Raw genomic sequence first — 15,130 nt, 5'->3', positions numbered from 1 at the left:
CAGTTTCAAAATCTAATTCTGAGATAATGAGCATCAAAGTCTGATTTTAGCCATTAATTTCATTATGATTTCAATCTTTGACGTGACGTGACCTTATTCAATCAATATTAAAGATATGAACAAAAATTAATCTGACACATGATTTTTGATAAGACAAAACATTTATTTTGTTGGCAGCCAGCAATCATTTGTGTGTAGCCTTTTTAAAACAACGTCAAGAATTACGCTAACGTTAGCGGTTTTCATATCGTAAGTGCTGAGGAGTTAGTTGTAACACAGCGTTACAAATAACCCCGCTGGGTCAAAATATTCTCAAGCCCCCCCCCAAAAAATTGCTAGGAGCTGCAGACATATTTCAAAACGATGTTTTAGTCAACAAGACACTGATAAATATGACATAGCATTGGATTTGGTATCTTACACACCCAACTTAGAAACCGAAAAAAAAAAAAAACATATGATGCAAAAATTTACTTGCATGCCGCCAAAACACTCGTTCATCAATAACTCTCTGGAAAAACATCATACATTTCCAATAATTTGCAGGAGGCCGTCTTTTGGCAGCGTGAAAAAATACCGTAAAAACAAAACGCTCAACCTTGCAACAATGTAAACAGTCTGTGTTACAACTAACCCCGCGTTGACCCGCGCACCCCTACTGTATGTTTTTGACAGTGTTACCGAGCTGCAATTTCAAACTAACAAACCTATAGTTGACTCTGCACATTACACTGTGATAGGAGGAAGTAGTTTAACATAGAAAAAAAGTGCAAAATCCCATTTCAATGTGCACCTGCATCCATGTATTTGTGAATATGCCACTAATTACATTTTAACTCAATTGCTTCAGCAATTAGTAAACACGGCACATCCCGTGCATGACGGCAAGCATTTGAATAAACATTCAGATGCGAGTCTAAACGTCTCTCAGCACCGCAACAAGTTCAGGCAAAAGCGGAACTATCAAAATTGTGTCCCACGTAATGACATTAATTAGAGCATGTGCAATAATATCTGCATTCCCTTGTCTTTTCTAATTACTCGCTGATGCCGGGGGCCAGATGAAAATAGAGCTGAACCCTATGGGGTCTCAACTCATAATCATTCCACACATACACAAAGGAGCACAGGAATGATTACACATTATAAATATCATCTGCTTTAAATGCCTACCTGCCACAAATACACTCGCTTGAAAGCTTAATGTAACTTTCCAGAAACTTGTCATTTGAGGATTTTTGCCAGGAATGTTTCATAATTAGGGCTACAACATTGTTGTGACAGCAATGAATACAGAAATGCATATAAGACTTTTCTCTTCTCAGGAAGCTTACAGTAGTTTTTGTCAGCGGCTTAGTGCAGGAACTGTGACAGGTGCGACTTGAGTCATGAATATTAATTAGATTATGATGTCCGCCCTTATTGATTTGCTGAAAAACATTCATTGGAAGAAGAGCACTTTGGGGTTAATAATAAACCAAGTAACTTTCCTACTTCTCTCCTTGTTTGCTCTACTGTTTTCCTAAGCAAAACTGTTCTGTATTTATATTTTTTTAATTACTTAATTATTTTGCACTTTACAAAATTACTAGAAGTACTTGATTTGTTAATGTGTGTGGATTAATTTACTAATAACCGACATGCTATAGTGAATTTTCCTGCATTAGGAGTGGTACTTGCGTAAATTATTAAAACTGCACAGCACGCAACCTCAATCTGGACTAATTTTAGGACTCATTATGGAAAGTAAATTGCTATTTTATGCTTCTTTCCAAAAAGTTATACAGAGGTGGCTCTTCAGTATATAATCCCTATTTCAAGCCTGATTTCAAAGAAATTTGCAACTAAAGCCGGACTTACACTACAAGATTTTTGGGCTGAATCCCCCCCTTCCATTTTCCCCTCCCGAGTATCCAATAGAAATATGGGTCCTGGACCTCGCTCAGTTCCGATGTTCGGTTCAGATTATCATATAATGTGTGACGTTTACAGATCAAATCTTACACCTCCTGATGTGCTCGCAAGCAAATCGGTGCCGCTCCGGTCATATCAAACATGTTTGATATTTAGGATTTTAAATCGATGATTACGTCAGTACTTTCACAGTAGTCAATGAGAGAGGGAGGTGAAGGACTGACCTTTTGAAATAGCCACCGGAAACAAGCTGCTGTATGAAAAGTTGCTGAAGAAACTGCTTATAGAAGTGTGCAAACAATACGAATGGCTAAAAGATGTGTCTGTGTATTTCGATCTTTGCCTTAAAAACAAAAGGTAAGGAAAAATAATTTTTGAACACACTGGGCCCTATTTTAACGATCTGAAACGCAAGTGCGAAGCGCAACGCGCAAGCGAGTTTGTGGGCGGATCTTGGGCGCTGTTGCTATTTTCCCGGCGTGAGAAATAACTCTTGCGCCGGGCGCAAATCAATAAGGGGGTTGGTCTGAAGTAGGTTCATTATTCATAGGTGTGGTTTGGGCGTAACGTCAAATAAACCAATCAGAACGCTATCCAACATTCCCTTTAAACGCAAGGGCGCAAGTTCCATGGCGGGTTGCTATTATTATGACGGATTTACCAGGCGCACGCCAGGAGCGGTTTACAGCTGAGGAGACCGGCGTGAGAGGAAATAGCCAAGGTCTCATCAGCTGGCATCCCCATCGTTGCGCCAGCATAAATCGGGCACGCCGTGTAACGGGAGGTGGATCTGCCTCTACACAGACGCCAGCAGAGGACATCGCTGCGTCCACCCTCACCGCTGAAAGGGTTTGGGGGCTTTGAAATCGGACCCAAGAAACGCAAGCAAGGTCCAACCCCAAAGTACTCTTACAAATCAAGTTCATATACATTAAGGTTTCTTATGAAAACATTTGAATTATTATTTACATAAAATAAACGTAATACAGCCACACAACAAACTTATGAAAATATTTTAATCGTTATTTGCATGAGAATTTTTTTAACGCAGCCACACAATAAATAAAAACTATCACCACAATGCTCACCACTATGATTCCCCTTATCTCGTGTATTAATATTTTTAAGTGTAACAATTTATGATTTGCAAAAATAACTGTTGCATCTGTTTAGATCAGATGCAAAGTGTATGCGCGTTGTGCACGCTATACATTATGGTCAAGCATGCGCCCTTAAAATAGCATAATGAACAACGCGCAACGCGCCACTGACTTTAAACTTTTTTTTCTGGTCAGTGGCGCAATTGTTTTTTGAAACTGCAAAATAGCATCTGGGATGGTTTGCGCCGGAACACGCCTCTGTTTTTGCGCTGAACCGCCCAGGGAGCGCAAGTTCATTCCCTAGTTTGCCAACATGCTTCTGTGGAGGGAAAAACCCCGCTGTGCGCCGGTGCAAAATACGAATGATACATGCGTCACTGACAAAGTCAATTGCGCTGGGTGCAAGATAGGGCCCACTGAGTGAGTGTAGAAAGCTGCTAGTGCACTAGCTAGCAAATTTAAACATTAAAAAAATTATAATAAATGTATCACAATCTTGTTGTCTCTTTGGCACAATAAAGCCCCTATTAAATTGCTAAAAATAATGTTATTTTGTGTATTTGGTGTAATGCAATGTTTTCGCATGGTTTCTGGTAAAAAAAAATTCACAAAATAAAATTATGCATCGGATAATAGTGGTCTTTAATAATTTCGAACAAAACAGAAAAAATGGCTGGGCGCACATTGAATCCAAAAAGATGGAAAAGGTGCACTTTGCACTTTATTGATCAACCCATTCATAATTGAATCAATTTTGTACTTTCTAGAACTTTTTAGTCTTTTTGGATTCAGATCTAGATATCTTTTTTGATTTCACGCACCTGAAGGAAGATAAAAATAATTCTCTTCAACTGAGAGCGCAACAATTTTCTCTGATCTTTAATAATTTCCCCATGATTTTTAAATCTTGTAGTGCAAGCATGTTTAAGGTCACATTCTTTCTGATCCCATTTATTAAACCCTTGTTACACTGCAAAAAAGTTATTTTCAAGAAAAAAAAATTCTTAGTACTTTTGTCTTTTTTTCAGTAAAAATATAAAACAATTCTTCAATTAAGATGCTTTTTCTTGATGAGCAAAATGACCCAAGAAAATAAGTCTAGTTTTTAGACCAAAAATAACAAATTTAAGTGATTTTGTGCATAAAACAAGCTAAAAAATCTGCCAATGGGGCAAGCAAATTTTTTTTTTGATTTAGTGTTCTAAATTCAATAAAAAATATTTTTTTTGCCTACCCCACTGGCAGATTTTTTATCACTTAAATTTATTGATTTTGGTCTAAAAACTAGACTTATTTTCTTGGGTCGTTTTGCTTATCAATAAAAATGCATCTTAATTTAAGAATGTTTAGATATATTTACTGAAAACAAGACAAAAATACTTAGAATATTTTTTCTTGTAAACATTTTTTTGCAGTGTAGTTTGTAATGTTGCTATAATAGCATAAATAATACCTGTAAAATAATAAAGCTCAAAGTTCACTGCCAAGTGATATATTTTCTTTTAACAGAATTCGCCTTTCAAAGCCTACAGCGAACGGCCGGTTTGGACTACAGTCCTCTACCTCCTGCTTTAATGACGTCACTAGAACAGTTTTTGGACTAAACTCCGCCCACAGGAATACATCAGTCGCCAGCTAGGCTAGCGGCAAGCTAAGCTGCTATCAAATCACAACACAGTAAACTCGTTACGTATTTCTGAAGGAAGGACTTCATAGAACAAGGAAGACGTCAGCCCGTTTTAAACAGCGCTATACAGATAAGTAAATTGTGTGAAAAATACTGCGTTTTTTACACGTGAAACATGAACACATGTTATATTGCGCACTGTAAACACAATCAAAGCTTCAAAAACACAAAAAGAATGGGACCTTTAGGATTTGGGAGAAGAATATCTGTCACAATTCCCTTTATGTGTATGCTGCAACCAGATTTCAAAATCGACCAAACAAATTGTGTGAGGCTTAATTTGGGCTGAATTCGTGCAATGCAGTGTTAATTTCGTTGATGAATAATTTTTATTAACAAGTTGTTTTCACAGAAGAAAACGATATAATAACTTAATAAAAACTAATCCATGATGACGACAATCTATTGACATTTTCGTCAACGAATAAAAAACGAGCCGAAAGTGTCAGTAAGTGAGGGCTAGAATCTCTGTGTGGTCGGGAGGTAAGACGCACACATACAACTGAGGGACTTCATGCGGCACTACACAGGGCAATCATATAGTAGGCTACTGCGAGTCAAAAGCGAATCAAAAGCATATGGAGAAGTGTGGTCTTATGGTACTTTGATGTCAAACGCTGACTGGTTTGCGTAGAGCCCCCGTAGGGCAAAATATTACACAGACGCAGAGGTAACAATTTACTCGGTGCAGGACATCAGCTTTCTGCGTATGTCATAAACTGTAAAGAAAAGTTAACGTCTGGTCTAAGAGAAGAGGAGAAGAGCAGACATATGGATGCATTTCACATTTGATTTTGTGTTGCTGTTTCCCAAAATGTAAAGGGAACAAATAAATAATTTGTGGAAGTGTTTGCCTCGGCCCAGCAAATAACATAAGCTCTCTTATTAAAAGATAAGCAGCTGCAACTGATTGCTTTAAAAATATTTATATTAAATAGCAGCTTCATTATATTCATAATGGTTCTATTTCATTTCTAATTACGCTGCTCTGGTATTGTGTCTAAATACCCCATTTGTACATTTTGAATGATTAAATGGACTTCATTCTAGTTAAGTGAATATGGTGATTACATTCATTGCAGGGAGAGTAAAGCCTCTTTTGTTAAAACCAAACACTCAGCTGCCCGAGCAATACATGGCATAAACATGCTAACGTCACTACTGGTCCTTTTGAATGTAGAGATGTTATTGCTGGTTTCTCTTCCTCCACAATGAAATAGCTACTTATTGATCGACCTCAAAGCATTCCCTCTCTACAGATAAACACTACTTGAGTCCACTCTCATGTTCCCTTTATGACTTATACTAGTGCTGTGTGAAATAGATAGAAACATATGCAATATATAGACTTTCTTAGCCGTTAGATTTTCTATGCACACTTTAATTATTGATTTATGGATGAAAAATACATAATGAATTTACAGGCTACCCAACACTACTACAGACCTTAATTCAAAATAAGTGTTCGGATGTCATGTGTGTTGCTTGCGTTTTCAAAATGTGTGTTTGTTGCATCATGTGAACCATGTGCATCACGTGTTTTGTCAAAATAAGTGCCTGCTGCAGACGCGTCAAAATCGTTTATGATAAAAGAGACGCTCACGTTCACAAAATACACGCAAGACACTCCCTTAACAGTAAACTCTGATTACGCATGAGATTATGCGAGTATCTGACAAGCGAGAGCGTCTCTTTTATCATAAACCCTTTAGACGCGTCTGCAGAAGGCACTTATTTTGACAAGACACGTGAAGCACACAGGATCTCTGGATGCGCAGAACATATTTTGAAGATAGGAACCACACACGATAGGCTACATACATGTTGTGACGAACTTCGCATCAACCGGCCTCGAAAAGAGAAGTCACTGGCCGCCACTGCTAAAGAATAAACTTTCACTGTAAAAAAGAATGTAATTTGCAAAATGTAATTTTTGTCTTTTTTCTGATTTTTTCAAATGTTTTAGTTATTATATTTAATTATATTTTAAATAATTTTATAATCTGGTACTTGTCATGGATCAAAAGATACATATCATAACTATATAATTTTTCATTTAGTCATTTTACATTTAGTCATTTAGCAGATGCTAGCAATTTCATTGCTAAAAAACAATTTTTTTGTGTATTTTATATAATACAATATTGCGTGGTTTATGGTTAAAAAACACATTATTTTCCACATACTGTACATTTTTGTAGCTGCAGATATACGGCTTTCCTCAGATGCGTGGATTTTGTACAGAACTCGTCGATTTGAAAAGCTCTGTGTCCCTGATTGGCCAACTAATCTGTACGTTGTGATCGGCCTGAATACCTCTGACGTCAGCCGGAAATGTGATGCTCCTTACCATGTTTGAAAGATTCGCTCACAATGCAATACTAACAGGAGTTAACTTACAGGCTGAGTCCAATCGGGAGAAATTATGACACGGTGAGTCTTTTCTACATCACTAATCCCAAGTAAACTGTTGCCTACATCCTTCGGAGGTCGCATTTTTAAACTGCATTTACTTCATCACTGTCTTATTAAAACTGTTAACAATTATAAAGTTTACTAATTATTTAGTTAATAGCAAATTGTTGTATGCTCACGACTTGCGAATGTAATGCTCATTTAATGATCTGAAATAAACCTTGATGACGTATGCAGCCTGCATATGCGACCTCCGAAGGATGCAGCTTTCTGTTTGAACCTTTTACAGTGCATGCATTATATTTGTCTTTTACTGCGTTTGCTTTTTCGTTTAGGTTTCCAATAATGTTCGTTTGGGAACTCGCGTGAAGTCTGAGACGCGTTGTGTTTGTCTGTTGATCAGTGTCAGAAGTCTCAGCAGATTAAACCCTCACACAGAGTTTACATGATTTAATGTCTGCATGTTCTTGCTCAAAAAATGACAGTGGCTGTATCATTTCAGGTGTAAAAAAATGGACATATATTAAATATTAATATGGATTTAAAAATTGTTTGACTAAAAATAAGCGTTTCTCTCCGTCTAAAGTGAAAGTGAAGACCGCGTCCGCGAGACGAGTCCTCTATCGCCCCCTGCAGGCATTTGTTATAATACATACATAATGATTTTAATTTATAGGCCACAAATGTAATGTGTTTGTTAATATTGTTTAATGTAACTTGGTTTTAATACTTTATTTGAACCAATTATTATTGCATCTTCGTTATTATGTAATTTTAAATGCTACTGCTCACTTGGGTCTAGTTTAAATACAAAATAACAAATTACTTCATTATCAGTTAGCAAAATAATTGTTAGGGCCAGTCCTTGATTAGTTAAAACATTTAAAAATTATGTGATTTCAGTTTCTTATTCATTTATTTTATCATTGAGGGTTTCTTAAAAAGTGTAAAAATATCGTCTCGTCTCGTTCTCGTGAACCCAATCTCGTGTTTCGTCTCGTCTCGTGAATTAAGTGTCTCGTCACACCCCTAGTTGACAGTATCAAACAGAACTGGCAATATAAACTCTCCCTCCCTCCCTCCCTCCCTCTCTCTCTCTCTCTCTCTCTCTCTCTCTCTCTCTCTCTCCCTCCCTCTCTCTCTCTCTCGCTCTCTTTCTCTTGCTCTTTCTCTCTCTCACTCGCTCTCTCTATATTATATTATATTTTTACGGCCTGTAACATCTGGTGGTCAAGTAGTACAAGAGTACAAAATTATTAAAATAATAAAAATATAACCATTAAAAAAGCTGAAAAAATGTATACCAATTACAATTATTGTTTATAATAACCCCTATTGTCTGAGCATCTGTTTTTTGCATTGCTGGAGTATTCTCATTATGTCATGTTATGTTTGTTTTGAGGACGCCCTTCAATAATTACAATGAAAGCCTTAATGGCTTTTAAAAAGATTAAGAGTTACTGATGCAGAAAAGCCAGTCTAATTTAAAAGACCCTTATTGCTTCAATAAATTCCTGCAAAATCCAGCCACGACTGGAATCAACTTCAGCAGACAAAGATACTGTATAAACCATCTGGTCCAGCAAACCACAATGCACAAACAACCCAGCTTCCCAAACAGATGCCCATGCTGTCATACATTGAGGAAACAAGAAGGGTTAGTCAAAAATCCACCTTATCCTTAACTATATTGACAAGTCTAGTCCTAAACAACTGCTGTCAGTGGCAGTCACACACACACATATTGCAGTCTATACTGCCGTATAAAAGCAGTAAGTCCACTCTTTCCAACAATAGGTTTCTCCCGCTCTACCGAACCCATCAGTGCCTGTAACTGGCATGATAAACAAGAAAATTCTATCTTCTAGGAGCAGATAGTGGAAAAACTCTCCATCATGGCATCAAAATACATCCATGATTAGAAAGTGCCGAGAACTTGTCGAGCGGTCCAGGGTTTACATATGCTTTATCAAACAAGAGAAGAGGCGAGAAGAAGATCAAGTAAAGAGAAATTGCTGTGGCTGGAAGCCAAGTGTGAAACTGGTGCTGAGGAGAGAAGATAAAAAAATCGACTTCAGAGTTTTCAAAGGCAGTTTCATGGACTTTTCTGCTTGCGTCCTTACCCTCTGCCTCAATTTCTTCGCCCCATTAATTCTCTGCCTCTAAATAGAAACACCTCCTGTCTTATGGTGTGGGTGGGCTTTGAACTTTCATAGGAATCCACATGGGGACAAATTATTATCAAGCGCAAGTACGACGAGCAATAAATCATGTCGAAATAGAATCTATGACGCTAACAAGGAGGATGGCGATGACAATGAATTGAGCAGTAACGCAGTTACGTTCGCTTTCATTTGTGTGAAGCTGATAATCCTCACAATTTTTTAAAGAGAATTAAATAAAAACTTGATGTTTAAATTCCTACCATCTGTGCTAGAGGTAATAAATGAGGAAATTAAATAAAAGCCGGAAAAGCAATAATCTTGTCTACCGTTGAGTCACTACAGGAGCGGGATTGAATTTGTCTTAACTCTATTTGAACAACATTGGTGCTTTGAGGTACTTATTACAACATTAGCTCCACTTGTGTGGGGCTGTAGGCTTAAAACACCACTCGCGGCACACGGGCTTCATCTCAAACCACTGAAATATTCAGTCTGCTCTCCGACCAAGTGATGCATAATGAGTTGGATGTACAGTAGACCAGAATTTATACTGTACCATTAATCAAAAGACACAAAGCTCATCCGATGTAACAAAATGACATATAAATAATTTATTTTAGACTTTCTTAATCATTTATTTTCTGAAGAGATACTTCACAGGACTCAACAATAAAAGATCACATATAATACTGTATTACACTGTCAGAAAAAGGTTGAAAAATGGTGCCTAGCTGTCACTAAAAGTACACCTTTGCACCTAAAGAGAAGGGCTACATAACGATTAATCGCGATTAATCGTTATGCAGCCCTACTAAATGGTTAAAATTACTACTACTACCTCCGAACTACATATTGGTACCACAGAGTGTGTATTATCATGTCTAAGTACATTTTGGTTCCTATTAGGACCTGTTTAAAGCGTTTTTCCCCGTGACAGCTTGGGACCATTTTCTGACCTTTTCTGACAGTGTACAAAGAGTCCATGTCATGCATGTTTTTCATGCCGTAAACTTTAACTTTGTGTTAATAAATGATTTAAGTCACGTGTTTCAACACTTACATCTTGACGAAGGGATCCGAGTATCCATTTGAATCCATGGCAGCAAGATGGGCACAGCGAATAATTCCTACAACCAGTGAACTCTTCTCCGTAGCATACATTAGAGAGACCAGGATACGACCACGCTGGAAAACAAAGAGAGACGTTGTCACGTTGTTTCTTCGGATAAATATTCAGTCCATCAGTAGCACATTGAGGAGTATGTAAGTATACATGTGTGTAAAGTACATTCTGTGAAAAATATTGAACTTTGATTAGTCCATTAGCATCGCGCTAAAAATAACCAAAGAGTTTTGATATTTTTCCTATTTAAAACTTGACTCTTCTGTAGTTACATTATGTACTAAGACTGATGGAAAATTAAAAGTTGCAATTGTCTGGGCACATTCTGGGGTAATAATCAAGGACTTTGCTGCTGTAACATGGCTGCAGGAGGCGCAATGATATTACGCAGTAGCCGAAAAGAATCCCCTGATATTGAAAGTTACTAACGGGACTTCTTTCGTCTGCTGTGTAATATCATTGCTCATCTCAAAAGTCATCTTTGAGCATCATGATATTTCTTCATGCTTTAAAACAGCTTGAATGTAACTCTACACCCTTGCCTCATATACTATATGCAGATCTATGAATATGCAAATTTAAGTCAATCACACAGCTCAAACCATAGATATGAATGTGCAAATTAGCCCACGCCTCCACTTGTTCGCATCACCTCAGACCATAGATATCTATTTAACACTTTTCCCGCCATTGACGAGTTATCTTGTCAATTAGGACAAAACGCTTCCCTGCCAATGACAAGTTTTTACGGCAATCAATATTTCTGCTATTATCCACTAGCTGGCGCTCTTACCCAACTTATAAAACACTGAAACATCCACTGAACTAAAAACAGTAAAAACTCTGTGAATGTGGATTAAATGTTTTTTTTTTTAAAGAAGAAGGTCTGTTCTTTTATTTTGCTGATTTTTGCCTTTATTTAACAGTAAGTAAGAAGAGGACAGGAAAGTACAGGGAGGAGAGAGGGGTATATCGCGGGTCGCCACAAGTGCGAAAGCATCACATGTCGGAGCGCTGCCCACTACACCATCGGCTTCGACAGGTCTGTTCTATCATTTGATATATTGCATGTTTATATGTTGAAAGAAGAACATTTTCTGGAAGGCATTAAACTTTTCTGAAAATCATAAATAAACTGGCAGGCAACTTTTTTTTTAAATGCTGGCGGGGAACATTGCATCATTATAAAAGTAACTAATTACCAGGGAAAGTAACTATTATACTTAAAAAAGTTTTAATATGTCTGAGCCGATGGTGTAGTGGACAGTGCTCTGACGTGTGGTGCGCACACGCTTCCGGCGGCCCGGGTTCGGGTCCTGGCTCGGGGTCCATTGCCGGTCCCGTGCCCCTCTCTCAGCCCTGTACTTTCCTGTCGTTTCTTAAATACTGTCTATCAAATAAAGGCAAAATGGGCCAAAAAATAATATAAAAGAAGTTTTAATATTTCAAATAACTTGGATGCCCCAATATTAAATATATTAAACATGATTTTAAAAAAATTTTTTTATCTTTCTTTAAATGCTTAGCATTCTGAATAGAGAATACAACTTATGACCAAAACAACATGTGTTTCAGTGTAAATACAGATTACAGAAAGGTCTCAAAACTGAAATGGTTAGTATGAGATTCATACCTCTTCTTCTGCAACAGGAGCCCCAGAATCCAATGCCTGGTTGTTACCCTCCCGGGTCTGCTGGACCATAGAAATGTTATTTATAATACACCAAAATCCCAAATGATAAATTATGCATAGTACAAATTCCAGTTAGACGTAACCTCACAAGAGTCACTACGACACACACACCTGTGCAATTCTCTCCAGTCCCATGTTGTATCGCTTGCTCTCTCCCTCCTTTAGTTTCTTAAGGGCCACCCTGACTTCACCTATGAACTCATTCCGTCCCAAGCGATCCATATCACATACACACAGCCTGAAAGAGAGAGGGAGAGACATGACACTCAAAACTACTCAACTTTAAGCCTTATGCCTTAAGTCTTATCACAGCAGACAGCACATGTTTAGGTGAGGGAGAGAGAGAGAGAGAGAGAGAGAGAGACCTGCAATTGAGGTTGAGGCTCAGATGTTAGTGGGTATTGAAACTCAGATGGAAGAAGATTAAAGGAAGAAGAGATTTTCACTCAGAGAAGAAAAGAGAAAACAGAATAGCAAGAATCATGATGTTGAATCATTTAACAGACCTCTCAATTCAGTAGAGCACACTATCAGTGAAAGGAACCTAGTTCACTAAATAAAAAATACATTATCATTTATTTCCCATTATGTCATTTTAAACTTGCTGTCAAAACCGGACTTTCTGGTATGTTTACATGCAACCAAATAATCTGTTTGTAATTGTATTGATGGTTCAATTTTATTGAAAAGCCTTCATGTAAACACCTTAATCAATAGGATTGGGGTCGATCAGATGCAAATTTAGATCATATTGAAGGGGGTGTTGTTATAGGCTACATAAAGCAATAAATAGCTTCGTGAATATTGAAAATTGTCTTTTCATTGCCTATATTTAAAAAACTTCTTAATTTTGTACATTTGTCCAGAGATAAAGCGTGAACTCGACAAAAGATGCTGTGCGTTGGGTTGCGTTGCCAAGTCCTCTGCTTTTTTCACGTTCAGATTTGCTACTGTTTAAACGGGTAAAAGATAAATAGATTTAATTAATTGGCTATTGGTATTTAAGATGTAAATATTCATTGGGATGCTTTTGGGCTGGTTTTGTCCATGTCTATTGGGATGGTTTTGATACACGAATCTGGCAACCCTGGTTGTGCGCTTGCACAGACATTCGGTTCGGATTATATAGAATGTACATGTAAACGAACATTTTAATCAGATTGCAATGTTTTAAGGTGTGTGTAAACTGTATTGACGTAACCTTCAATAATATTAAATTCAGTCGGATTGACAAAATTTAGTGTATGTAAACATAGCCATGAAAGGTGGATTTTGGGATTTTACCCCATTGGCAGATTGTTTTGCTTGTTTTATACACAAAATCCCTTAAATTTGATATTTTTGGTCTAAAAACTAGACTTATTTTCCTGAGTTGATTTTCTCATCAAGAAAAAGCATCTTAATTTAAGAATTTTTACTGAAAACAAGACAAAAATACTAAGAAAATGTTTTCTTGAAAATAATTTTTTGCAGTGTACCTTTCAAGTAGGGCGATATGGGGAAAATGTCATGTACAATTTTGTGGTTTATGCAAAATAACGATTTCACGGTTTTATTTTTCACAGTTCTTTTCATGATGTTTTTCTTTACAGACTATTTGGTAGCACTTTATTTTATAGTACGTGTATTTACCTTGTACATATAAATAAGTTGTACTTACCGACAAATGTGTGGTACTTACTTTTAGGTATCTACATGGTATTATTACTGTACTTCCCAGTGGTACATAGTTATTGGGCCCTATTTTAACGATCTGAAACGCAAGTGCGAAGCGCAAAGCGCAAGTGACTTTGTGGGCGGATCTTGGGCGCTGTTGCTATTTTCCCGGCGGGAGAAATAACTCTTGCGCCGGGCGCAAATCAATAAGGGGTTGGTCTGAAGTAGGTTCATTATTCATAGGTGTGGTTTGGGCGTCACGTCAAATAAACCAATCAGAACGCTATCCAACATTCCCTTTAAATGCAAGGGCGCAAGTTCCATGGCAGGTTGGTATTATTATGACGAATTTACCAGGGGCACGCCAGGAGCGGTTCACAGCCGAGGAGACCGATGTTCTTGTAAGAGCAGTCAAAGGCAGAGAAGTTGTTTTGTATGGGGATAGGAGAAACCCGCCCAAATCACCGTAGGTTAAACAGGCGTGAGAGGAAATAGCCACAATTGTCTCATCAGCTGGCATCCCCGTCGTTGCACCAAGCGCTACAATAATGTCAGGAGATGGGGAAATCCCAAGCTTGCCAGCATAAATCGGGCACGCCGTGTAACGGGAGGTGGATCTGCCTCAGGACCTGACGCCAGCAGAGGAAATCGCTGCGTCCACCCTCACCGCTGAAAGGGTTTGGGGGCTTTGAAATCGGACCCAAGAACACAAGCAAGGTCCAACCCCAAAGTACTCTTACAAATCAAGTTCATATACATTAAGGTTTCTTATGAAAATATTTTAATCGTTATTTGCATGAGAATTTTTTAACGCAGCCACACAATAAATAAAAACTATCACCACAATGCTCACCACTATGATTCCCCTTATCTCATGTGTTAATATTTTTTATTGTAACAATTTATGATTTGCAAAAATAACTGTTGCATCTGTGTAGATTAGATAAGCAAAGTGTGTGTGCGTTGTGGACGCTATACATTATGGTCAAGCATGCGCCTTTAAAATAGCATAATGAACCACGCGCAACGCGCCACTGACTTTAGACTAGTTTTTTTTGGTCAGTGGCGCAATTGTTTTTTGAAACTGCAAAATAGCATCAGGGATGGTTTGTGCCGCAACACGCCTCCTTTTTTGCGCAGAACCGCCCAGGGAGCGCAAGTTCATTCCCTAGTTTGCGGACGTGCGTCTGTGGAGGGAAAAACCCGCTGTGCGCTGGTGCAAAATACGAATGATACATGCGTCACTGACAAAGTCAATTGCGCTGGGTGCAAGATAGGGCCTATTATGTTACTCTAGAAAAGTACTGGGTAATAACAGATAAATACTGTACTTATATTGTAGGTACACTGTAACTAATGAGAAACATTACTGTACTT

General features: G+C 37.8%; 1 protein-coding gene across 3 annotated transcripts in view; it reads right to left on the bottom strand.

Moving 5' to 3' along the window:
- The window catches only part of doc2g (double C2-like domains, gamma), a 59,653-nt gene that overhangs the window by 18,044 nt on the left and 26,479 nt on the right, over nt 1-15,130 (bottom strand). For 2 of the 3 annotated variants that reach the window (XM_065248410.2, XM_065248408.2), the window contains exons 6-8: nt 12,209-12,335; nt 12,038-12,097; nt 10,342-10,466 (exon numbers count right to left, since the gene is read on the bottom strand). In XM_065248410.2, coding sequence (XP_065104482.1) covers nt 10,342-10,466; nt 12,038-12,097; nt 12,209-12,335 — 312 coding nt within the window. The remainder of the gene's footprint in view (nt 1-10,341; nt 10,467-12,037; nt 12,098-12,208; nt 12,336-15,130) is intronic. The other variant, XM_065248409.2, reaches the window with a different exon arrangement.

The sequence above is a fragment of the Paramisgurnus dabryanus genome, chromosome 11 (genome assembly GCF_030506205.2).
Source record: "Paramisgurnus dabryanus chromosome 11, PD_genome_1.1, whole genome shotgun sequence".
NCBI classification, from domain to species: domain Eukaryota; kingdom Metazoa; phylum Chordata; class Actinopteri; order Cypriniformes; family Cobitidae; genus Paramisgurnus; species Paramisgurnus dabryanus.
The sequence above is the reverse complement of the archived record's forward strand: the minus strand, read 5'-3'. Positions and strand labels throughout refer to the sequence as shown.